Genomic DNA, 24,158 nt, shown 5'->3' on the forward strand with positions numbered 1-24,158 from the left:
CAATACCCGTGGAAAGAGACATTTCACCGTCAGTTGGCATTTCTATTTGGCTAGATATTAAAAACGTTCGAGACGCCCCGGTATTTAACTCAGCGCCCGCCTAGAACCGGGACCGTGACAACTCAAACTCTGGTGGACTGATCTCGGATCGTACTTTGATTACATATGTGTCAGGAGTGTTTACTTCGTTCAGACGATTTTTATTATGACTATGATCTTGAACAATTGACTCTTTATTCGGAGAATTCCGTGTTCTGTTTTCATTATTATACCTATATGTGACAAAGTGTACGGACATAATCGAAGTCAGTTTCAGGTTGAAATAACAGTTAGAAGGTCAACACACATGTACGCTGTCTCTACAGCTTTATGACAAAGGGTGTTTAGGAGCTTATGTTTTTCTTATACATATATTTTATAATTTATTGCACCGTTATACATATGATGTATGTGTCAGTTTCTGGTGCAAATCTACACCGTTGTAATCTGGATTTTATGGTTTTGTGGTTGTTAGTTATATATGGTTTTAGTAAAACTAACAGATAATCTAGTACTAATCTACTATACGTTAAGGAGGAATTTTGGACGTATGACTTCTTGTAATTATGTGTGAACTACGGCACCGTCCCTGTTTTCAATTACATCAGAATTTATGACTCGAGACAGAAGGGCTGTTATAAAAGTTTTATAAAGATTAAATGTGAATAATGTGGTGGTCGTTCCCGGTCATATACGGACATATTTCATACGTCATCCCAAACTATGTCCTCGGTAACAGTCTATATATCTCTATACCTAAGGTTTGATACAATCTCAGAAGGACAACGGACGTTACCGGCATAATACAACTAGCCACTTTGTTTAATTACAGTTGTTTTATATTTACTCACAGTAGTCTTATTATCATAACTACTCTCTAAATTGTACTTCATTAACACTCTTGTATCAAACAGGTTGAGTGTCAAACCATCTCATTTTGTGAAATGCGCACTGAAGAGACTTGCAATTATTTGCCCTAGACTTTTGCCTTCAGACATAGTTAATTAGTAAGTTATTATCCTATCCGATAATAATCCAAATCAGAGGCAATAATGTAATATAATACATTATTTTATATGTATATTATATATTTATATAGTTACAACCGGCCCTTTGAGTGCAACCTTTATACGAATGTGGCCCGTGATGAAATTGAGTTTGACACCCCTGCTCTAGATTTGACACTTTTAAACATTTTCTGTTACCTCATGGGCATGTTTGGAAAAGGAATCAGCGCTGGTCATCATGGCAGCTGTCCTCTCATCCAGCTCGCCTAGTTTCTGGCCTCTTTCATCCAGCGCTATCCGGGCACGAGCCAAGTCTCCAACCACACCTGATGCTGCCCCCTTCATCCCCTCCAAGCCACCCGGGCCTGGGATGTGCTGGGCCAGACTTCGGTTTGCCTTTCCAGAAGAAATCTCACCAACTGATTTAGGATATGAAAGGAAAATAACAAGGCAAGATGTGTTGATGAGAAGATGAATCAACAAAGGACTGCAGATCTGGGCATCAGTAGGTTTCGCTTACATAGCTCCTCTCTGTCCAGGGACTGAGCTCCTCCCCCGAAGAGGCCTTTGAAGAACCCTCTGTTGGGGGCCTCTGGTGTCTCCACCGGTGTAAAAAGTTCCCCCAGCATCTCCTGAAAGACCAACACACACATCATCCTGCTGAATAAATAAATCATCTCAATAAATAAATGATAAATTGTTGAAATAATTAAAATATGATATCATTTTCTATAAATTGCACTGTATCATTGAAAAACAAATATCTACAGATGGGGATTATCGTGTAAAAAAAAAGAAGCTTATTGTGATCATTACTCCCACCTACGTTAGCTTTGGACCAATACAAACTTTGATATTATTGTGAAACATCATGTCAATCTCCTACTTTATTCAAGGTGCAAAAAAGGCTCCTGCTGTTTTTTTATCTTGGCTTATTTGCTAGCTAGATAAACTGACTTGGTAAATCCATGTGTAGTGTTTCCTGTATGTTTAATGTTGACTGACCTGTAGGTTTTCGCAGGTGTCCTGGCTGTAGGTGATCCTCTGGACCTCAGTGGGGGAACAGAGGTACATGGCCTGACCCAGGTTAGTGAAGCAGAACGTCCTTGCTATCCGCATGTCAGTCAAAGGCAGGTAGTTTACATCCATGAGTGGTCTCAGCCCCGGCACACTAGACAAGGAAAAACAGAAAAAATGTATGTGATTTCAGATCTAAAGAATACTATAAGCCTGCCAATAGATTAATTTGGAATTTAAGTCTAACCCAAACACAAGATCACTGTGCTTACTTTAGTAACATAGAATTGGGACTTTTCAACACTGTATTTTAGCATGAGGGCAATCTCCTGAAACACCATAGCATAATTTAATCATCAAATACAATTGAAGTGATACTGAAATCTGTCTTTTGACATTAAACATTCCCTGAATATGCAATAGGTTTGTCGGCATATGTAACAAAACTGAAAGTAAAAGCTGTGGTCAGCTCTGAGTTATATTGAGTTAAATCAATCCAATACACTTCTTTATCTCTGCAGCCTAATCCGCTTTTCCATAATCTATTTGTTTGCTTTGCTCAGAATGTCGGAATGACTCATATTGAGCCCAAAACATAGCTTAATACCCAACCACCATCTCAAGCCTCATGCACGATCACTATGAGCTAAAAAACATGTTTGTTGTTCCCGCCTCCTGCTCCTTTATTGGTCAGAACCAATCTAGAAAAACTCTTATTGGCTAATTTACACATCAAAGCTGTACTTTATATAATTAGTGCGTTTGTCCTTATCATTCTGAACAAATCTGGTTCCTCCAGCAACTTTGGTTTTAAAAACAACTTGCCTTAAATCTGATCTTCTGAACATGATACGTATAATCTGACTTTAATTGATACATTTTCATCAAACCCAGGAATTTCCGACTGATGCAGACCGTTTCTCACCTGAGTGTCATGATGTGGCCATTGGCACAGAAACAGGCCAGAGACACGCCTTGGCTCATCTGCACAACATCTGCCCGCAGGATGAAGGAGGCCTCAGTGATACTGTGTTTGTAGATGCAGGTCTGGGAGGGGAGGGAAATGACTTTGGCCTGTTTCTCTGAACACACCACAGCATACTGGCTCTCGTTGAGGTCCTGGGAGGTGGAGGGGGACACTGAGACAGGCCGGCGCTTGCGGACCTTCTCTCTTTCTTCCCCATCTGCTGTTACGTTGGGTTCAAACCAAGGCTCAAACGCAGGCGGCAGCATTGAACCTGTTGAGTCCAGGAGAGCCATCCGCATGATGCTGCCCTTCAGCCGAACCAACATGCCTATCGAACGGAAGGAAAAGGCTTGTTATAGAAAATGTGATTTTCAGTTTCAGTAGCTTTATCTTTTTATAGTGGCGCTATTGTATTCAAACCATTTAACTCTGATTTATAATAGAGGGTTGGCACAAATAAATTGGTTTTCATCTACTATAGCAGGGGTGTCCAAACTTCGGCCCGGGGGGCCAAATGCGGCCCACAGGCCATATTGAATCGGCCCTCAGCAAATTCATAAAGTTATAATGCAGTATGGCCCTCAAATGAAACTTGTGCTTGTCTTGTATTGTACATCTGACATATAGATAAAAACAGATTATACAGTAGTATTCATTTGTTAATGAGCCCACTTTTCAAAGAAATTCAGTCAATTCAAGTTGAAAACATTTTCGAACATATCCAAGTTGATAAGAACAAAGCCCAATAACTTATTTCAACAAGCTTGAAATAGACCCTTCATATGTCCTCTTATGATAATCAATCATAGGCTTAAGGAATGAGCTGAAAACAAAATAATTGAAACCCTCTGGAGAGCTGTGATTAAGAATAATTTACCTACATTTGATTGATTTTGCTGATATATAACTTATGAGGCAATATACCTCTAGTGAGTGGCCCAGCCCTTCGTATATTTTTCTGTATTTGGCCGTCGGTGAAAAAAGTTTGGACACCCCTGTACTATAAAATAATGCATCATTGTATTTTCCATCCCTTCTTTCTTTCTGATGTTCCATTACTCACCTGTAGGTGAAAGGATAACTGGCTGCAGTTGCCGTTGCTCCCCAGCAGGTGGCAATGTGAGAGCTAGAGCCAGCACGGTGCCCAGAGTAGTGCCCACATACAGGCAGGGCGTCAACGTGCTGTCCCCCTTCCGGGCGAAGGTGTCACTGAAGTGGAAGGAGCTGATGGCCTCTCGGGCTTCCTTGTCGATGCTGGTGACGCTGGAGGAGCGCGAACGGCTGAAAGAATTGTCCCGATGGTCTAATGGGTTGGCACCCCGTGGCGGGCATACAGACAGGAAGACAGTGGGGAGAAAAGAGAGAGAGGTAAAGCACCCACACAGCAGTGACATCACAAGATAGTCAACACAGATGTGGTCTCTGTACTGTACATACAAAATTAAGGTCAACAGTTTTTGGCAGTGTTAGTAAAACAAACAATTGGGACGTTAAAGGCATTACATTTTAAGACAAGACACAACAGTTGGGTAAAAACCTTATTTAGTGAATGATTATCTAGCCAAGATATTGAGTCAGACAATTGAAGGAGAGACATTGGGGAAATAATCCGAGAGTATTGTTTGCATTCTTAACAGTGGGTAATACATAAAAGGCTGGTTTTATTAATCTCAGATCAGAACAAAGCAGCAACAAGTGACTTTGCATTATACTGTACATATTTTGAATTATATATTTTACAATAGAAACAAATCCAATGCAATACAGGACCACCAACATTTTCAGATTGTACCACCCCAATCAGCAGTCTATTAGTACGGACGGACCGGCTGTCAGGCACTTTGGTTACATATGTGAAACACTGGAACTCCAAGGCAACCATACAGGTAAATGTATTGGCACTTGCACATTCTAATTGGACACTGTCGCAACCAATGTTCATGTTTTTGAGAAGAATCTTGTGCACCCCTGAGGAAGAAAAATGTCAAGTTCTTTGCCAGTGACAATACTTTTATTTGGACAATTTGTAAATCAGACAGAGAAAGGAAAGACATGAAGAACACAGAAGAGAAAAAGAAAGCTGCAAAAGTAACAGAAAGCGTTACGGTGAGATGGAGTTGGCATAGCACCACTGACCTCTAGGAGAACTCCCACCAAGGTCAAAAAGTGGGAGTCTGAGCACAGCAGAAGATTTCACACTGAATTTATTTCTAAAACTTTGCTTTAGCTCAATTGTTTCAAGTGGTCAGATCAGTGCTACTTTTGATTCATGCACACTTAGGAGAATGTCTGCACAGCTTGACCATTTTGTGGCTAATAACCAGATAAAACCAGACTAATTGGATGTGGTGGAGTCCAGTTGAAGGGAGAAAGATAAACTGCATTTCATACAAATTGTTTTGAGACACGAAGTCAAAGCTTACCCAAGTCTGGCTTTAGCTCAGTAGGCAAGCTTAATTTCCGTGACATCTTTGCTGGAAAAAAGAGAACATCCCTCTTTACAAACACACGTCTACGCTAACACACGATGCCATGCAAAGCTCGATAACTAGTATTTGGCTTGAATACACCAAAAAAGGACAAAAGGCTGTGGAACAAAGCGCCGGGGGGGATTTTGAATTGAATAAAACGAGCAAATATGCTTTAAACAGAAGAAGAAACTGCGCAAAGACTCAGAGACAACTCTGTATATCACAGAGGCATGCTGTGGAAGACAACACAAAAGAGGTGACCTCTTGTTGCACAATGCCCTGCAAGAGAGGACTGGTACACTGAGATACATCGAAACTGCACAGCCATTCAGGACCCTCATGCCACAGGAGCATGCACCAAGGACAGGAAGGCAACAGGAAACTGAAAATACTGAAAAGGAGATGGAAGAAGACGGTGAAAAAGATGGTTACTGAAGTACTGCTACTTAATGTAGGCTACCTTAACTGTGGTCACCTTCTTTTGAACTGTATCTCTTTTACTTTTTATATTAATAACTGTAATAGTCACTCAAAACAGTGAACCTATAAACAGAAACGTCAATGAATGAAAGTGTTAGATGTTTTAGAGAAATACTGTGTGATGAATAGGGGACTTTCATCATGTGTTCAGTTAGATGTTACATTCACTTATGGTAGTCATGAATGAATTGCAAGCTAGTAATTTTTTACAGGTCCTTAAAACTGACAGAATCCCACCTTGACAAATGAAGAAACCTATATTAGATGTTAGATGTAATATTAGGGACATCCCTAATATTTACAAGCAAAAATGTTGTTGGGTTAACTTCTTTACTTTTTTCCCCCATTTAAACGAAGTTCCAAAGGCTTAAATTGAATGACGCTTCACCTATAATCCAGTTTTCAAAGCTCGCTGTTTTCCAGCCCTCTCCATCATTTATGAACACATACAGTACCTACAGTTAACACATGGTAAACACCTACCATCTTTCTACTTTAAATGTGAGGGTCCTGCATTTCCACACAGGGGTTTTCGCTTATAATTAAACCTCTGCTCAGTCTGGTGGACCTATGGGAATTACATGAGGTCACCAAACCATTAAAATATAAGAATAATAAATGGTTTCTAACCTCAAAGGGATAAGAAGAGTCGGGAAAATACTGAATATTTGAACACTTAGAATATTCAGGCTTAAAATGTTCAGGCGACGGAATTGAGGTCAGCCTAGTTAAATAAAGTTATTTGATGTTGGTTTGAGAAGTACTGGTTTGGGAAAGGTTACAAATCCAGTCTCAGATGTGGCAGTCATTGGAAGATACCATCACCTACCTACTCATTGTCACCTGAATCAGAAAAAGGTTAAGATACAGAACAGGCAACGCTCTGCAGACAAACTTTGAGCACTTGATATGTAATCATATAATCAACACACACTGAAGGTACACAAAGACACAGTAGGACAGATGAGTTGCCCTCCACTCTGTGGTGTCATCATACTGTTACTATCGACAGAGCCAATAACGCACACAGGGAATCTGCTATAGGAGGTCAGGACAGAGATAACACGCAGGCACGTTTACATATGACACTCGTGCTACATACATGTAGCATGCAATGTGTATCTAAGGCAGTTAAGCTGTATTTTATGTACGGTATACAGAAAGCTTAATTACTGCCATGCTTCCAGGTTAGCCTCTGCTCCATGAGCTTTCAGCTTTCGGTGTATACTTTTCTAACCATATACTTGAGTACAGATGGAGAATATGAGCACCTTTTCATTTTAACCAAGAAAAAAACAACTGCTGCAGTTATAATTCAATACAGTGAGAACCAAAAGATAGTGGAAGAGGAGCTAACCCAGAAGTGAAGCTGAACTTAGGCACTCTATTCTCTAGTCTATTTCTTCTCACTGTGGTGACCATGACACGGAGGACAGAGACAGGGGTGGGGGCAACTAGGTGGACGACAGATGTGGACTTTGTCCTGCCTACACAGCCTCTTATAAAAGCCTTTGGCCAATCTTACCTCCTCTACCACCTCCATTGTAGAATTGCTGAAGATTGCTGTTTGACATCAACACTTTTGGTGTTGTAAGGGGGGAAAGTAAAGTAGAGTAAATGCGCAGTTAGAAACACCCTTTGGCTTGTTACTACACACAAAATCCTACCCTAATAAATCCCATGTTTAAATTCTGAGTGGAAAACTGGCCTTTGATCTGTTGAGGATGCCCTTTATTTGGGGAAAAAAACCATAGAAACGGATTCCCAGATGAAAGAATGCTGTGAATTATTATACTTGCCTGCTTTTTATAACAAAGAGAATTGGCCGGGTAGATCTAGTCAGGGAAAGCTCTGATCCCTCTTCATTTCACAAATGTCAAGGGTCTACGTGTTTTATTGTTTTTACTGAATTAAACCAATTAAATAAATATTGTAACTGTTTAAATCAGCACACACTCGACTGATTTTAAAGTACTTGATATGTAAAACAGAACATTTAAAACACTAGGATTAAATGTGAGGGGGAAAAAAGGAAAGAAAAAAGGGTTGCTATCCCACTACTAATGTTTGTCATGCTGCTTGAATATATTTGCATAATCAAGTCCATCTGTCCTACAACTGTAAGTGGTTAAGCATTGAAAATAATAAGCAGATACAATTTGAGTTATTTCAAATCAAACTATTCCAATGAACTTCTTGAACAATATTACACTCCCCTGCACTAATAGAGTCTACATTCATCAAACTGAAACTGATGTCAAGGTAAAACAGGTGGAACTGCATAAAAAAAGAAATCTAAATTATTATCTTCCACTGGCAGACTTTGAGATTAGACAGAAAAAAAAGCGTATCCCTAGACTACATGACTGGCAGATTTTTTCGCAGGGAGGCACCTCATCTCTCTCTCTGGCCTATGAATAATGCAGAGCAGACAGATGTATCAGACCACAGTCTGGTGGCACCAGGCGGGGGGGCAGGGACACTCTTCACACCTGCAGCAGCACTCCCGACTTTGAGATTTGTTTTTCTGTCTGACCTTTTTAAAAAGCTCCTTATTTCAGTGCCAAGTTACCTCTAATGAGATGGATCTGGGCTGTTCATACTCCAAGCACCTAGCTTAAATACTAATGACGTAGATTAAGATGGAGGCGAGTTAAAGAGCAAAGGAACATTTTTCCTGTTGCAACACTGTACATATTGCTGTGGCAGAAAGGGAAAATGGATTTTGTTGGTTTGCAGCAGTGATATGAAAACTGCTTAATATTTTAATCTGCGGAACAGATCTGCTTTAGCACACATATAAATTCAATGTTTAATTGAAATAAGATCCCTGCTCAAAATCCAAGTTAATTCACATCAGATATTATACATTTAACTCTGGAATAACTATACTACACAAATATGCAGTCAGTATATGAAAATACCCAAGGCCCTTCAGGTTGAATTGTTATAGTTTTAAATGATTCATGTTCGGCCCGACTCCCATTTACTGCCGATTTCGGGCCGGTGTATCTGGGCCTTTTGCTGTCACACTGTATTAGCAATCGTGGGGATTAGATACATTTACAGCCTAAAGCCCAGCTGTCCAGGATATCATTTGAGATTAAAACAAATGTATTCCTGTCTATTGAACACTGCAAAGTGGTAAAGGAATGCATGCACAGATGAGAAAAATATTCTTAAAAACCCATAAATGTATGGTAATAAACTCAAACAGCGCATTTCAAAAGACTGGGAGAGAATGAAATTAGCAGCAAGACAATTTTATGGTTCAACAAAAACCTGTCTGTGTGGTTCCAGTTTGATGAGCAACACTTTCAATAAAACACTATTAAAGGCAGAGGCTCTTTTGAAACACTGATCCCTCTAACCAATTATCTTTGTGCATTCAAATACATGGTTTAATAAGTATATTTTTTAACTGGTTTACTATTTGGCTTTTGCTTCTCGATAACACAAAGCCCCTGCTTCGGTTTTTTCTCTTAAAAAAGAAGGACATTTTACCTGAAGTAGGGGACTTGCAGCGGTCCTCTGATGTGGCCGAGCCCTCGTTGATGTCACACAGACCTGCAGCAGAAATCACAAAATTAAATTCATACATCATACAGCTAGAACCACTGAGGTATTCATTCAGTGAGAGTATAACACAGCCCTGTTTTACTTTGTAATATAACTCTGCAGAGAGAACCTCAGGTATCAAATCTGTATTGCTTTATGCTTTAAGGGGAATTAACTACGCATAAGTACAAACATGAACATACACGTATTATGGGCAATTTTATATATATAAGGCCCCATCATGTTGCCTACATCTCTTTTAATGGTTTGGGTCTCTTTTTGTTATAATTTGTTGTGGTTGTTTTGTCTCTTTACGCGGTTGCTTTGTGTCCCTATGTATTTGCAATAATTGTGAGTCTTGCAGCTCCTCTTAGTTGTTTTGTGTCTCTTTGTGGTCATTTTGTTTTTGGGTTGATTTAGTTCACCGTTTCATTGTCAGTGTGGTCGAGGCTGTTTTCTATTAATGTCACTGTGCATTTGTTAAGTTGTAGTTTTGGTGTCTATGTAGTCTTTCTGCCTCTCTTTTTGGTCATTTTGAGTCTCATCCTACAAGGTAGATGTCTCTTTGAGTGACATTTAGTATGTAAGAGCCAGGGTGAGGCCCTGACAATTTGGTCACCTTGGCCTTATCCAGGTAGGCCAGTTCAGTAGTCCAAATGGAACATCTTCCACCAGCAACTCTGTGTCTGTTGGTTTTAACATATAAAACATTATGCATCCTTAATGTTGTTGCTGATGAGGGTACCAAGATGGCACAGTGCCAGCCAGCTGTTTGTAAACTTGGGGGTACCTAACTGTCAAGCCCTTTTAAGAAATGTAATGTACAAATTCATGTGTCGCCTAGAAGACTGACAATTTATCTCAATTTTAATTAACCCTGTGAAGAGTTCTACTCGGTTCTCTTCCATGATTTGGAGACATTGGGGCAACAGCCTCTACAGACAGTGAGCACATACTGTATGTGTGGCTAGCTGTAATTGGACTGATTTTATGTTTTTCATCTGTTTTTTTGTTTAGCTTTTTAATCTTATTTATTGTTGTGTATTTTGTATGTGATAAGGACCTTGAGTCTGAAATAAAGATTTAATTTAATTGAATGCTTCTTTCCATTTCAACGTCGGAATCATTAGTTTACCACGTGGCTTTTTGTCATGTTGTCGTGTGAGGCAGAAAGCCAAGCACACAGCAGTCCCTGTTGGAAGAGAAGCACAGCTGGATCCCTGATTACTGCTCACTGTCGCCAAGCTCTGACAGGTGCCAGCCCACTGCTCTCCAGTCAGTGACACCAGATGCTCCGAGTGTATACTCATTTGCACGTGTTTGTGTATTTGCCAGTCTTTGTGTGGTTCTGTGTACATTGGTTTGCCTGCATGAAAAGCTAATCTGTGCTTAAATAAACGCAAACATCAAAAAGAAATCGCTCAACATCCACAGCTTACTAATTCATCCATCGAACCTTTGCTTAAGTGTGGTCATTGCATCGTCATGACACTGCGGCATCCTCTACGTAGCTGCACTGCCATCATCTTACACAGGGTGGCAGTGTGTCCATAAGGTAAGCACCTTATTAGCTATCAGTGGTAGCATGAGCCTGCAGTGGCAATGTGTGTAAAAGGGATGGGCTGGATGAGTGTGTGTGTGAATGAGAAGGTGAGAGCGAGAGAGAAGAAAAAGAATGAGAGGATAGACAGAGGAAGAGTTTGTTTTTGTGTTGTTATTTGTTGTGCGTTCGCCATTTTAATTTCATGTGTGCTTTTGCTCTATATGACTTCATTCATTTTCATATTTGTTTCAGTTTACAGATCAGTTCATGGATGTTTGGCCCTGTGGGGTTACTTATAATTAGTCATAATGTTTACTAAAAGAATGATTATAATTCTAACCCAGAGCATTGCTGAAAATCAACCTTGAATACAAATGATTGTTGTTTTCAATGCATTCCAGGAGTTATTTTCCAAATATCCCTAAGCCTGTCGTGAGTTTGTTGCTTCATATGGTTGTTGCTGAGCTTATTATGGTTGTTGGTCCCCCAATATTTGACATTTGCCATCAAGACATACGCAGGATCTGCAGATCATGATTCAGCTCAGCATAGACTGATGCTGAGACACAATTTCAACTTAATGGCAGAAAACATATTGAATAAAGAACTGGAGGTGGGAGGGTAAACAATCAAGTGAAGTATTTCTGAAGGATAAGCAATTTGAGCTAGTTGGGCTGGAAAAATAGATATGCAGTCGATGTGTGTGTGTGGTTGGGTGGGTATATAGATGTGGGTTTTAAAACGTTGGTTGTTTAGTGTAAAAAAAACAACAAGCCGGGTCTTTGAGACGAGTACTTCTCCGAGAGGTATTTGAAAGATAATGTTCAGCCATCTAGCTTTTGAGTGTGGGCAAAAATATCTTAAATGTTTGCTTTGTAAGCTGAGGAAATAAAACAACAGCATGTCATGTGGCTGCAATGGTAAGAAAGCTAAAACAAGTTAATCCCTCTTCTAACTATTTTCCTTCTTTTCCCTTTTCCCAATTACCTCCAGAGGGCTGTCGTGTCTTTCTTGGCGAGCGGGGCTGTCTCTGGTAAGGGTCGTTGGAGCCATAAAGCTCCACCGTCCCCAAGTTGAGCACTACCGTCTTCTGGACGTAGTCCACCACTGCCAGACCGTTACTGTTGCCAAACACCACACTGGGGAGGGGGGGACAGAGCCGGACAGGAAGTGGGAGAAGCAGGTGAAGGAAAGGTAGAGAAAAAAGATGAAAGGTCAGAGGAAAATGTAGAAGTGGATTGTAGATATATATGGTCATGAGATGTGATTTAGAGCTAAAAACACGGTAGTCAGTTCATAGAACAGCTGGAAACAACATTTTCTTGGAATTCATAATTTGTGTTGACAGGCCTGGTTGTCTCTGAAGCCTCGAGCAGTTGCTGCTTGAACTGCTAAATTACTTTTTCACTTTGCATATTTTCACTTTATTAGATTGCCTTTATAGATTTAAGTCATGCTCTTAAAATAACTAGGATGAATAGTGAGCACTTTCATAAAAAAGCCCTGGTTCTAGTCTTGACTAAGATGATCCTGCATGCATACTTACAGACCGTAGGAGGAATTGAGCGCCAGACTTGTGATCTGCTGCGGGGGCTCTCCACTCACCCACACTAACTGGACCACCAAATCTACCTGGTAGCCTGCAGACTGCTTTAAAGGAGTACTGCGCACTCTGGAGAGATGACAGAGTGTAGAGAGGGTAGTACAGACAGGGAGAGATACAGAAAGGAGGAGAAAACGAGAGATAGAGACACATTAAAAAACAGAATACCAAAGGGCTGCAGCTGCAGTTGTGAAGCCATTGTGTGTTGAGAGTCTGGCATGAGAGGCTGCAAGGGGGTAACGGGGGGGGCCGTGGCTGAGAATGCTTCAGGCGTTGACTAAGTCTGTGAAAGAGTGCTTGAAGCAAAAGCCAAGACTCTTGTGTGTATGAGAATGTGTGCAAGTGCTGCTGGCGCTTGGAGAGTTTATGTAATGAGTGTGTGTGTATGTGTGTGTGTTTCATACTTGAGGCAGGGCATGTTGCCTCCGTCAGAGTTGTTGCTGCTGGTGGAGGGGTGTGACGGTGGGCCGCTTGTCTGAGGGGAGGCACCGGGGGTGGGAAGCGCCGGTTCTCCCCCGTCAGGAGACTCTATGTCGTTCAGCTCGTACTGCATTCGCACCTCTAGTAACTGTATGAGACAACACACACACCAAAACACAGGTGTAAGAGAACGATTTTAGCAGATTTGTATAAGAAAACATTGAAATCATGATAAAAGCAGACAGAGCTGTAAACAACATTTCTTTGTGAATTCCTCTGAGCATGATAATAGTCATGTGACAGGGAGTGACATCCACATAGTCACTTTGATAATAGAGATTTGTTTGACGTGCGTGTGCTTGTGTGTGTAGGCAGATTGAGAGTCAAAGAGGTCCTCCGATGCTGAAAAATTAAGTTCCTTCTGAGTCCTCCTTCAGGCTACTTCTCTGCAACCCCCGCCTTCACATAGCCACACACACACAAACACCACCTAAACTCACACAATGATGATAAGCTTCTCTCTTTTGCATTCTGTCAGTCTCATTAGCCCCACTGATATGTGGGAGTGAAGAGTGATCTTCAGATTCTCACTCCCGCCTGCCTCTGTCTTCCTCTACCTTCATTTCTGTAAGGTTATGGAGGTGTTTGACCTTGTGGGGAAGAAAGCTGCTCTCCTAATTACAGCTGCCAGCAAGTGCATATCTAGTCCTGATCCACATCCCAGTCGCACTTGAAGCGTAGGATAAAAACGCCTAAAATCTTCTCTGACACATGCATCAGCGCTCACTGGCAGTCATCCATAGAAAACACTTCCAACAGGAAGGTGGCTGATTTGAATCAGTCTACTGTTGCAAGACACTTGAACTCTAGAGATTCGTGATAAATCTTTGCTGTGAGAAAAAAGTATTTGGAAAAACAAAAATAACACATTCAAAAGGCACCAACAGCTAAAACATTCAGATTAATTTGCAAACCTGCAGGGAAAAAGCAAATCACATCACTCCCACGCACTTTGATTGACAAGTGATCTCTGTCTCCAGATTGTTGTGAGCAATAACACCACGGTAGTGATCGCTTGGGAGAAAAATACTGCCAAAATTAAAGTATTTTGCTCGTTACCAATTTAACACTCCACTGCTCCATTGAAAAGTATACACTCAGCGTATACAGTGTGCACGCACCGTCTCGCTGTGAGCATTTCTCACACGGATTAAACAGCATTTCTCTTTACAGTGTGTAATTTAACAACATCACGCCCCCGTGAGCATTTACGTCGCAATCAAGGCAGATTATAATGCTTTGCTTGTTCACTGCTTCGTCTGTTGGCATGGCAACCATACTGCCTTTGACGAGGCAGATCTGACTTGGTGTGTGCATATGTCTCAACATCTTTAAACGTAAGAGAAAGTGAGGGTTTACAGCAAAAACATTACAAAAAAAAGCTAATCATGCAATGCCGCTAATAACTGTGCAATATATACCTGGCTGCTGTATCTTCAGAACTGTGACAGGATGTGCATTTTGTAAAGTGTGTATTTTTTTTTTATTTGTTATCTTTAATATTTCTTTAATTTTGTATTTAATTTTTAATTTGTATGCATCCTTCCAAGTTAACATTAAGCTGTCTTCGGCTCTTTTCTGCTGTAACAAATGTAAATGTCCCCTCTGTGGGACGAACAAAGGTATTCTGATGAATGTATTCTTGAAGGAAACGTACAATTACGGTATGTCTTTTTTTTTGTATCCATGCTTGGATGGTTGCAAGGTTCTTACAATAAAAATGAGACGAGATGAGATGTGTTCACCCAGATTATAACAGTGACCCACCTGCACCACCTCGGTAGTTACTTCCAGTTTGCTGAAGCGGTAGATGATAATGTTCGCTGACACCCCGGCCACACACAACATCCTGCTCTCAGGGCACCAGGCCATGATCTGAATGGCGAAGGGGTCTTCATCTGACGTCTCGGTGCTGCCCTTGTCCTCCTTGGACCTGTTTCTGTCAAAAACCTTGGCTGTTTTGAGTTTATAGAGCACCTGGAGCATCACTAGGAACAAAAGAGAAAAGAGGAAGGCATCAGTGGCAATGCAGGAAAACTCAGACCTTTCAAATATGACTATAAATAATATGATTTCAGAGTACACAATTGAAATAATTATTCATTCTGACTTAATCCAAGCAATACTTGTTTTGTTTATGTTGACTGTGCGAAAGCCGGTGCTCCAGTTCAGTCAAGTTTAATGAAAAAAGCATTTCAATATTAGTTTTTAAAGTGGTTTCCTTTCCCTGTGCTGAACGATATATTACAATATCTATAATTGTGGAAGCATAAACAGCGCTAAGCCAATGAGAGAACTCACTTGCAGAGGCATCCCAGAACTTCACAGTCCCATCAGCATGCCTGGGAATTAAAGAGAGGAAATAAGTATACAAGGCGGGTGCATTTTCAGTCTGCGTCCTTTTGTCTGTTTCCTCACTTTTCATAAGATTTGCAGCAACAAAATAACTCAGTAATATCAATTGAAGGCAGGTAGTAAATCCAAATAAAACAAATATTAACTGAATATTTTGTCCACAATTCATATTTAACACAAATCTCCTCTTTGGGAGGATTTAACTAAAATACTTTCATCATTTTAGTTGGATTTTTTAGACAAGAGATAACCAGTAAGAATTATATATGTCCACCCTTTTTTTTTTTGTCCTACTGCTTTTTCCATGTTTTTGTCTCGGCCCAATAAGTTCAACTCCTTCGACAATGTTGTGGCAAAAGTTTGTAGTACATCCTTTCTCAAAATGACAATGCCTACATGCACAATGAATGAGGAAATGTATTCTCTCTTAAATATTTGACTTGCTAAAGCCCTGGGGCCTCATTGAAGAAGAAGATCGCACAAAATGACGACAGAACAGCTAAAAAAGACATTTCACACCGTGTCAGATTTTGGTTCTTTTGGGGAGGTGGAGACAAATCACATTGTTTGGTGGATGCAGTTTGAACCAGAGTAGCAGCATGGAGCTCGTCACCAAAATAAATAAATAAGTGGTCCGAAAAAAGTTAATGACAAAATACACATAACCTTCCTCAGGCAGTGTGTCAGTGTGTTTGATGAGAAACTGTAAGAAAGTATCGGGGGATCCCTGCGGAGTGGAGTCAATTAATTTTATTTATTTTTATTTGGTGTTTTGTGTTCCAGCTGTCTCCACTGCAGCCTGTGTGTCTCAACCCCCGCAACTCTATCCACCACTTAAATGAAATAAAACAAATGTGTTGTGTTATATCAGCTGCCAAATCTACCAAATATATATGTTCTTAGTTTCCATACCTCCTGTGTTTTACGAGCGACCTATCAAGTCTTAGCAAACGGCATGAAACATGATTAAACATGATAGTATATGAAACCATGCTCGTATCTATACAACCTATAGAAATACAAAACGGCTTCAGTTTAGACGTAATTCTGTCCTCCTGCTTACCGCATCATTTATGAGAATACATGTCATAACATTAAGACAACATATTCTAAGTGGTTTTCAATAACATATCCGTATATATACTTATTTCTCGAAGTTACGTTTGTGTGTGCACTGAGGAGTCGCAAAAAGGCGTTTGTTTAATCATTTTAAGATTGGCTTTAATCAATTTTTGCAAAGTAATTCTTCATATAACATTAATGAGAGGTAACATTTTATTTATGGTATTATTTCCACATACTTCTCTCCATTCTTCCTTCTGCCAACGGTGTCGCAGTCTCTCGTCTCTCCCGTTGTTGTGCGTACCGCGTACGGATGGGTCAGAGTGTGCGTGGAGGACCGCACATTTTTCCTTCAAGTTTGTTTTTTATAAATCTCAAAGATTGCTTAGACACTGGCGTACGCCATCTTTTGAGCGTACGCAATGTTTATAAATGAGGCCCCTGACCTTTACCCCATCAGACACCTGAGTTGGATTACCAACTACAGTAAAAGCCTCTACGCTGTATCCCCAAACATCAGTGGCAGACTTCACTTAAGCTTTAGTGGCTGAATGGAAGCAAACCCCTGCATTCAGGTTCCAAAAACATATTGGTGTAATGCTAAGATGTCATTTTTGGCTACTTAGAGTTAATTTTCGTACTAACAGAACATCCACTTTGCCTATTTTCCTAAAAATAATAAAATCTACACAGGGTTTCTTAATAGCAGTGTTGAGCAGGGCAGCTTCTCCACTGGTGCCACAGAGTCATAAACAAAGTGTATTTTCGTTGCCATTTTCTCCCTCACCCCTTATCATTTTGTTGCCAATTCAGCTGAGTGGAATGAAAGAGGAATATTTGTTGTGTGCAGTGGCACTCTTAAAAAGAGAGAGAAGCCTGTACAGAATAATAATAGGGGCATGTAGGGGTGAGGAGAGAGAGAGAGAGAGAGGAAGGAGAGGAATGAAAGCCTCCTCCTGCCAAACCCATACCTCAATGTCACTTCTTCAGTGCGTGTGTTCTGTTAAAAACACCCCTACTCCCCTTGTCGACAGCTTAGAGCGGGATAATAAACATTAAAATGGAGCGAAGTGCACATGATTGGAATATATAAAGACCTACAGTAAATATTGTAAGACAAACGCTTTGCTGTGGAGCCCTGACAGTGCAGGAAAGGTGAAGGTAATTGAGTTGCAGCAGGACCATAACAATAATGCTAATGAAATCAGACTTGTCTTACCCAGTGATGATGATCTCTGGGTAGCTCTGTGTGCCTTGACCCCAGTTTCCACCACTAATAGGCCATTCCTGGATAGACAGCAGACACACACACAGTACATTAGAGCAGATGAGAAACCACAGGTAGAGAGCACAGCTATGTCAATAAACAAGGCGTCAACAGAGACATTGATTTTGGAAAGAGATGACATGATAAAACTGCACATGTGTGAGTGTGCATGAAGAAAAGAAAGGCAGGGATCCTTTGTGCCGCAGTGTGTCTTGCAATTATACATTATACACGTCAATGAGTGTGTGTCTTCGTCCGAGAGGGGCGTGTGTGTTGGCGGGGGGTTTGGCTTTGAACACGTTGACACATACAAAGGTCATCAGGATGACTCATGGTGATCTTTATGTGAGAATGCCCTCCCGCAGCTCAGCCAGGCTTTTGCTTAACAAAAAAAGGGAGGAAATCGCAGCAGCTAGGCCGGCAGTTTGGGTCAGTACATGCTGACATTTCCCACAGAACAAGCTAGAACAAGGCAACAGGGAAAAGAACATAGGCATACATAATGGCTTAAAGAGCAGGGGGTCTCTCTTAGATAATACAGGAGTTGAAGAAGAGGATGAGACCAGAGAGGAGAGATGATGTTAGGTAATATGATACTATTATATTATAGTTTGTTTGGCTTTAGAGAAACATTAAGAAATACATTTTACCACTAAAATGATTTATGCTGTATGCTCTTTGTAGCAAAAGTATGCATGTATGTGTCCTTTTCATGAAACCTTGTTGTTCTTGGAGTACGCTAAGATGGTTAGAGGGTGTTGTAGTATGGGACATTTACAATTCAAATTTAGACATTTAGCTCTTATAAAACACTGCTATCCAGAACAACATTAAGAAACATTTCACCCTTGGAGTACTTTACTCTGTTACGCATCATAATTATACCATGGAAGGTATGCTGAAAGAGTTATTAGATCGAGGGGTGATTATTTCATTTTACTTAAAAACTAAAGATTTGTATTTTCTGCTTGGAAATAGTTTCAAACAATGATTCACATTCATCCAACTTCAATATTTCCCAGAAATAATAATGTAATTTGGTACTAACCATTGGAAAAAGATTAAAAATCTACAGCCATGTTAGCGGCCGAACCTACAAATGGCACAACAGAACTTTGAGCTAAATGCATCAGCATGCTAACATGTTTATCAAGTACTACCTTAACCTTAGCATGCTAACATTCACTAACAAGCTCTAATCACAGCAGAGGCTAAAGAGGATATCTTTAGTTATTCAAATGTTACTGAAACTAGCAATATTGTTCAGTTAGTACACTTAGTTTAAACACATTCCATTTAATTGCCGGTGTAAATGAAAGGATGGTATATTCTGAATACAACAGGTTGAACATGTCACAATCTGTCTGTGTTGTGTCGTGTCTTTTTCTGTCTTTGGTTTCATGTTTTATTTTGAAGAGTGTTCACCCCCTGTCTTGCCTGTTGCTGTCTGTCTGTTTTCCCTCCTGCCTGATTACCCGATTGTGTTCACCTGGTGCCCCTGTGTTTTCTCCTCCCTCCTCACCTGTGTCTTGTTTGTGTGATTAGTCTTGTGTGTATTTAAGTTCTGTTTTTTCTGTCTGTCATGGTTGGTTCATTGTTTGTCGTTGACTGTGTTCACGAGGTAGTGTTCTGTTTGTTCCTAATAATCTTGAAATAAAGGTATTTTTCTGTTTATTCTGCATTTGGGTCCTGCCTGCTTCACTAACCCTAACAGAACATGTGACAAATTTGGCTACCGAAAATTACAAAATAAAATAATTAAAAAAGATTGGGTTTGAATTATAATTTTCTTTAAAATTGGTAATTTGTTATTACAGTAAACTTTCCATCTGATATTTACCACTAATATAATTAATAGGTGAAATCTGTTTCCATTAAGATTCCCAAGATAGTGAGAAAAACTAAAAAATAGAGTTTCCCTATACTGTAAATTACCTTTTTGCTGTAGCCCTGTCGTTTCTGCCGCGAGCCGACGGAGTAAAGTGCAGGTATGAGGTCCACAGGGCAGTCGGCAAAGTACTCGCAGCAGGTCACAGGAGACTCATGGATAGTCAGAGGATACGGGTTCTCGAATATGGGGTAACTGTTAGCGAGAGGGCACAGACAAAGTCACTCCTAATTCAATTAGTCTGTCTGCCTAGTATCAGTGCATTCATCTCATTCAGTGCTGCCTGCATACTGAAGAATAAGATTCATGAAGGTAAGCTATATAAAGGCAATAAAGATAATGAGCATTAATAGGCCAACTGTGACATTTTAGCCCACATTTAAGAAACAAAGGAAGAGTTGTTTAATAAGAGTAAGACTCACCCATTTTGTGCAAGGTCGATCACCACTAAATCCTTTTCTAGAAGGACCACCACAGCGTAAGGTTCCTGAAAATCTGCGAAACAGCGAGACAAGTCATTCATCTCACCAGGCTTCTACTGTAGTAATGTCATAACTCATGAGGGAGAAATCCCCTGAAATCTCCAAAACCACAGGGGACAAATTCCTCAGACTTTATATGGCAAATGTTATTACCATATCTGTGCCCTGAAGATGTGAGGGCAGGAACGCTTACTGCTTCAGATTCATTAATCTATGTGATTTATGTCTGTGGGGAATAAAGCTCTGGTTAAATATTTGTCTGATTTGGGTAGAATTAGATTAGAATTGCTTTTTTATTCAACCTTGGGATGATTATTTCCTGAAGTGGTTTTTAAACCTTTGTCTTGAATGAAATGCTAAAACGAATGCACCACAATGTCGTTAACGTTTAACATTAAGATATTGATTTTTTTGAAGGTAGAATCTGAAATACTGACTTGTAAACCAGCATTGCGGAATGAAACATTCTAAAAGTAACAAGTAATAATAAAAGGGGACACACACACATCTTCCAATACATAAGAAACAATGTATAAATCGAGGTCAGGTGAAACAGGAAGGATGCAGCATAATTGCTTACATCAGTTTTGCCCAGCTGTGTCTATTATGTTTGGCAAGGGTTAAATGCTTTGCTACGGATCACCTTGACAAAATCTAAGCTGAAATCGCCTGCAGCCCTTTAGCTTCATCCCGGTTCATTGGGGAAAAACAGCACAGGCCTTCATGGCAGACATTTAGACAGTAGCTACAATTCTGAAATATAAATTATAGATTTACTCCTTCCGTTTAGAGCAGCATGCCTGGGGCTGTCAAGAGTACACACATGTTTAAAACACTTTGACAACTGTTTTCACTACAACTCTCGTTGTCCTTCTCATGTATCTTCCCCAGCGCTGGTCTACAAGTGGTTCACATTCTCTTTAGATCACTGTACAGTTTGTCCGTTTAGGAATTGGCAGTTGACAATAGCACAGTTTCATCAGTCATTCATCTGGCTTTGAAACTTTATTCTTTAAAAAAAGTATTTTGCCTTAAATAAAAATGTGCCCCAGTGTACTTAGCACCAAATACTTGAAAACTCTCCTTATAAATGATAACACTTTTATTACGAGGCATTTGAAGTACCTCTTCCTTCATTTTAATAATGGCCGATGTCATGCCTGATTTACCTAAAGATACTAACTAATTACAAACAAGGCAATCAGCAAAACAAAAAAAGCTTTTCTATGATGAAAATATGTTTTGGGTAAGTTGCAAAAAGGGATGTGAAGTAATATGTCTCATATATATTTCTCAGCCCTTCATAATGAATTAGCCTTTCTTAGTTTTCTATGGGAAACCTCAACCTACTGAGGAAGACTGAGACTTTCTGCTATAACTGATGTTAAGTACCAATCTTCAAGTTTGAGATCTAATCTTGTTTTCTGAGAATGGCTTAAACAGTGTTTCTTTAAATTAGTTTTAATCTGAGTCTTTGTGTCTGTCTGCATTCTATACCTGTCTGCTGCTTTTTCTACTATGTGTTAAGATACTTGTTCTACAAATTACTTTCCCACTTTCTCCTCTACACTAACGCTGCTCACATACACATTGTCAGCCAGATATGCATTGTGTAATCCAAAGACCCAGTAATGTCCATTACCAGATGAATTCAGTGGGTGTTAACCTCAGGTTGCTAGTGAGAAGTCCCTATTATTATTATTATTATTACGTAACTAACTAATCCTCTCTTTAACTGTACTTAAATATATGTTTACGTGCCGCATACAGAATACTGGATCCAATACGTACTAAACTAGTCTAAAACAAGTAGAAGTTGAGCTGAATGGTATGGGAACATGTCCCGTCAACTTTTACTTGTTTTAGTTGTTGACTCCACAATACAGTAAATAAGATAATAATTGTATTTAGATGAGGCGATTGCGTACAAGGAGATGAAATGAAAATATAATAGTGCGTGTGTTGGATAATGAAACTAGAACAGGATTCATCCCCTTGGGAAATTTCATATTTATTACAGAAACACTAACACAGGGGCAAGCAATTCAACATAATTAAAAAGATAGAATGGTGTGTTTGTGTCTGTGTGTGATTACATAACAACATATAATGCTCAGACATGCACAATAAAATATGTTACACATTTAGAAACTCACCATTGGCGTATGGTGTCTCACACAGTGTGAGGAAGTCTACGATAGGATAGTCCATCTCCAGCACGGCGGTGCTCTTCCCATGCATTACTGTCAAACATGGCCGCCGGCCCACCGTGTCATAGGAGAGGCCACCAGACAGGATCATGAAGGGCTCACTGGAACATACACACACACACTCAGTAAGTAAAACCTTTTACAGGCTTTTTATATATGTGCAATTCACAAAAGACAACACAAGTTTTTGATTGGTCTTCCACCTCTATATTGTAAATCTTGTATACCTCCAATATACTGTTGATGAGGCCAATAGGGACTCTAACTTAATTAAGAATATAAAAAATAAACTTGACAAAATTACAATTTAATAGATATTTTCACGTAAGTGGACTTAACACTGCCAAAATAGTGTGTGCCAAATGAGTGGTGTTTTCTATTTCACGTTTTTCATATTCGAAGATTGTGATACATCTACATATCTCCTCGTCTGAAGCACACGTACATTTTTTACTCACAGCTTTTAACCCCTGCCAATAACCTTGATTTTGACAGTAATGTGTTTTAACATGAGGCATATTAATGGCAAAACGTGTGCGCCTGTGTGTTATGCAGTTAGAGAGAGAGAGAGAGAGAGAGAGAGAGAGAGAGAGAGAGAGAGAGAGAGAGCTTACCCAATTCTAGTGGTTTTGTACTCTACTTTGAGAATGGGTTTACAAGGCTCTGGCTTCTTCCCGTCCTTGGGCTGTTTTCCTAAAATAGAACAAACAGAAGTTACTTGGTTTATCTCTCTTCACCTCCTCTCTTCTTGTTTCTCCTGTCATCTCCTTTTTTCCCCCCTCTGTAGAAGCTGTTCAGAGCTGCACTTAAATAGCAGGAGTGAACAGTAGCCAGACAATAACAAAAGGCAATTCATCATAGAGGATAAAGATAAATGTAGGGGCCGGGACATGCAAAGAGGGCGTGGCCATCAGGGTTTTCCAACCTTAAGGGAGGTCTGAGTGAAGGCAAATGTGCCCATTCATCATACAGGTATGTGTGCCTACCTATGAACATCAGAAAGCTAAATAAGGGGCTGAATATGAGAAAAAAATAAAAGGGCCAACAAGGCACGTCTGTAAAATAAATAACTTTTGTAATAACTGCATCTAAATAACAGAGATCTAAAAGACAATTAAAGAAGGACTTATAAGCCCTACTTAAACCTGTCAAAGGAATTTGCACAATTGCCCATTAAATACCGAACTAATTAAGTATGCAGCAGTGGGAGAAACAACTAATTAAAAAGCCTGTGTGGTGAAATCCTTTCTGCAATCCCCTACATACAAAACCAGCTTGAGCAACTGGTTAGAAGTTTTCCCTTTCATTTAATTCCCTTCATTGTTCGTCTTTCTGACTTTAACGCTCTCTGTCCATTTGTGGCACTCTGTCTAGTTCTTCCAGGCCCTTCATCTGGGTGAGTTGTCAAAGTGCTCTGTGGGGTGAGTAGGTGTGTGGGGAGACAGCGGAGTATGGATTAAAATGCATCTTCAAAAGAGCAGACTTGCTTTTCTGCAGGAAATAAACAGAGCACCGGCACTAATGTATGCACGTGCAGAAACAAAGTGCCGCAAACAGAGGCAGGCCATAATTGAACTGAGAATAATCCTCTAAATGAAATGGGGAAACGATGAGGGAGCCATGTGCAGGGAGGGTTTATATGAGTAAAGCGCCGGTCATGTGACTGACAGAGGAAGCTGAAGGCAATGCGATCATGTATTGTATAACTTGTACTAACACCTCAAAGTAA

General features: G+C 40.0%; 1 protein-coding gene across 1 annotated transcript in view; it reads right to left on the minus strand.

Moving 5' to 3' along the window:
• The window catches only part of stxbp5a (syntaxin binding protein 5a (tomosyn)), a gene marked incomplete at its 5' end in the record, with an annotated part of 47,121 nt that overhangs the window by 4,056 nt on the left and 18,907 nt on the right, over window positions 1-24,158 (minus strand). Inside the window, 18 exons of the mRNA XM_010788637.1 lie at window positions 1,245-1,465; window positions 1,567-1,678; window positions 2,052-2,217; window positions 2,989-3,358; window positions 4,094-4,375; window positions 5,454-5,504; window positions 7,507-7,560; window positions 9,486-9,548; window positions 12,070-12,221; window positions 12,629-12,754; window positions 13,090-13,253; window positions 14,933-15,153; window positions 15,467-15,507; window positions 17,802-17,869; window positions 19,785-19,932; window positions 20,160-20,232; window positions 22,376-22,530; window positions 23,044-23,122. Coding sequence (XP_010786939.1) covers window positions 1,245-1,465; window positions 1,567-1,678; window positions 2,052-2,217; window positions 2,989-3,358; window positions 4,094-4,375; window positions 5,454-5,504; window positions 7,507-7,560; window positions 9,486-9,548; window positions 12,070-12,221; window positions 12,629-12,754; window positions 13,090-13,253; window positions 14,933-15,153; window positions 15,467-15,507; window positions 17,802-17,869; window positions 19,785-19,932; window positions 20,160-20,232; window positions 22,376-22,530; window positions 23,044-23,122 — 2,546 coding nt within the window. The remainder of the gene's footprint in view (window positions 1-1,244; window positions 1,466-1,566; window positions 1,679-2,051; window positions 2,218-2,988; window positions 3,359-4,093; window positions 4,376-5,453; window positions 5,505-7,506; window positions 7,561-9,485; window positions 9,549-12,069; window positions 12,222-12,628; window positions 12,755-13,089; window positions 13,254-14,932; window positions 15,154-15,466; window positions 15,508-17,801; window positions 17,870-19,784; window positions 19,933-20,159; window positions 20,233-22,375; window positions 22,531-23,043; window positions 23,123-24,158) is intronic.

The sequence above is a fragment of the Notothenia coriiceps genome, unplaced genomic scaffold, assembly GCF_000735185.1.
Source record: "Notothenia coriiceps isolate Sejong01 unplaced genomic scaffold, NC01 NC01_scaffold00001410, whole genome shotgun sequence".
NCBI lineage: Eukaryota > Metazoa > Chordata > Actinopteri > Perciformes > Nototheniidae > Notothenia > Notothenia coriiceps.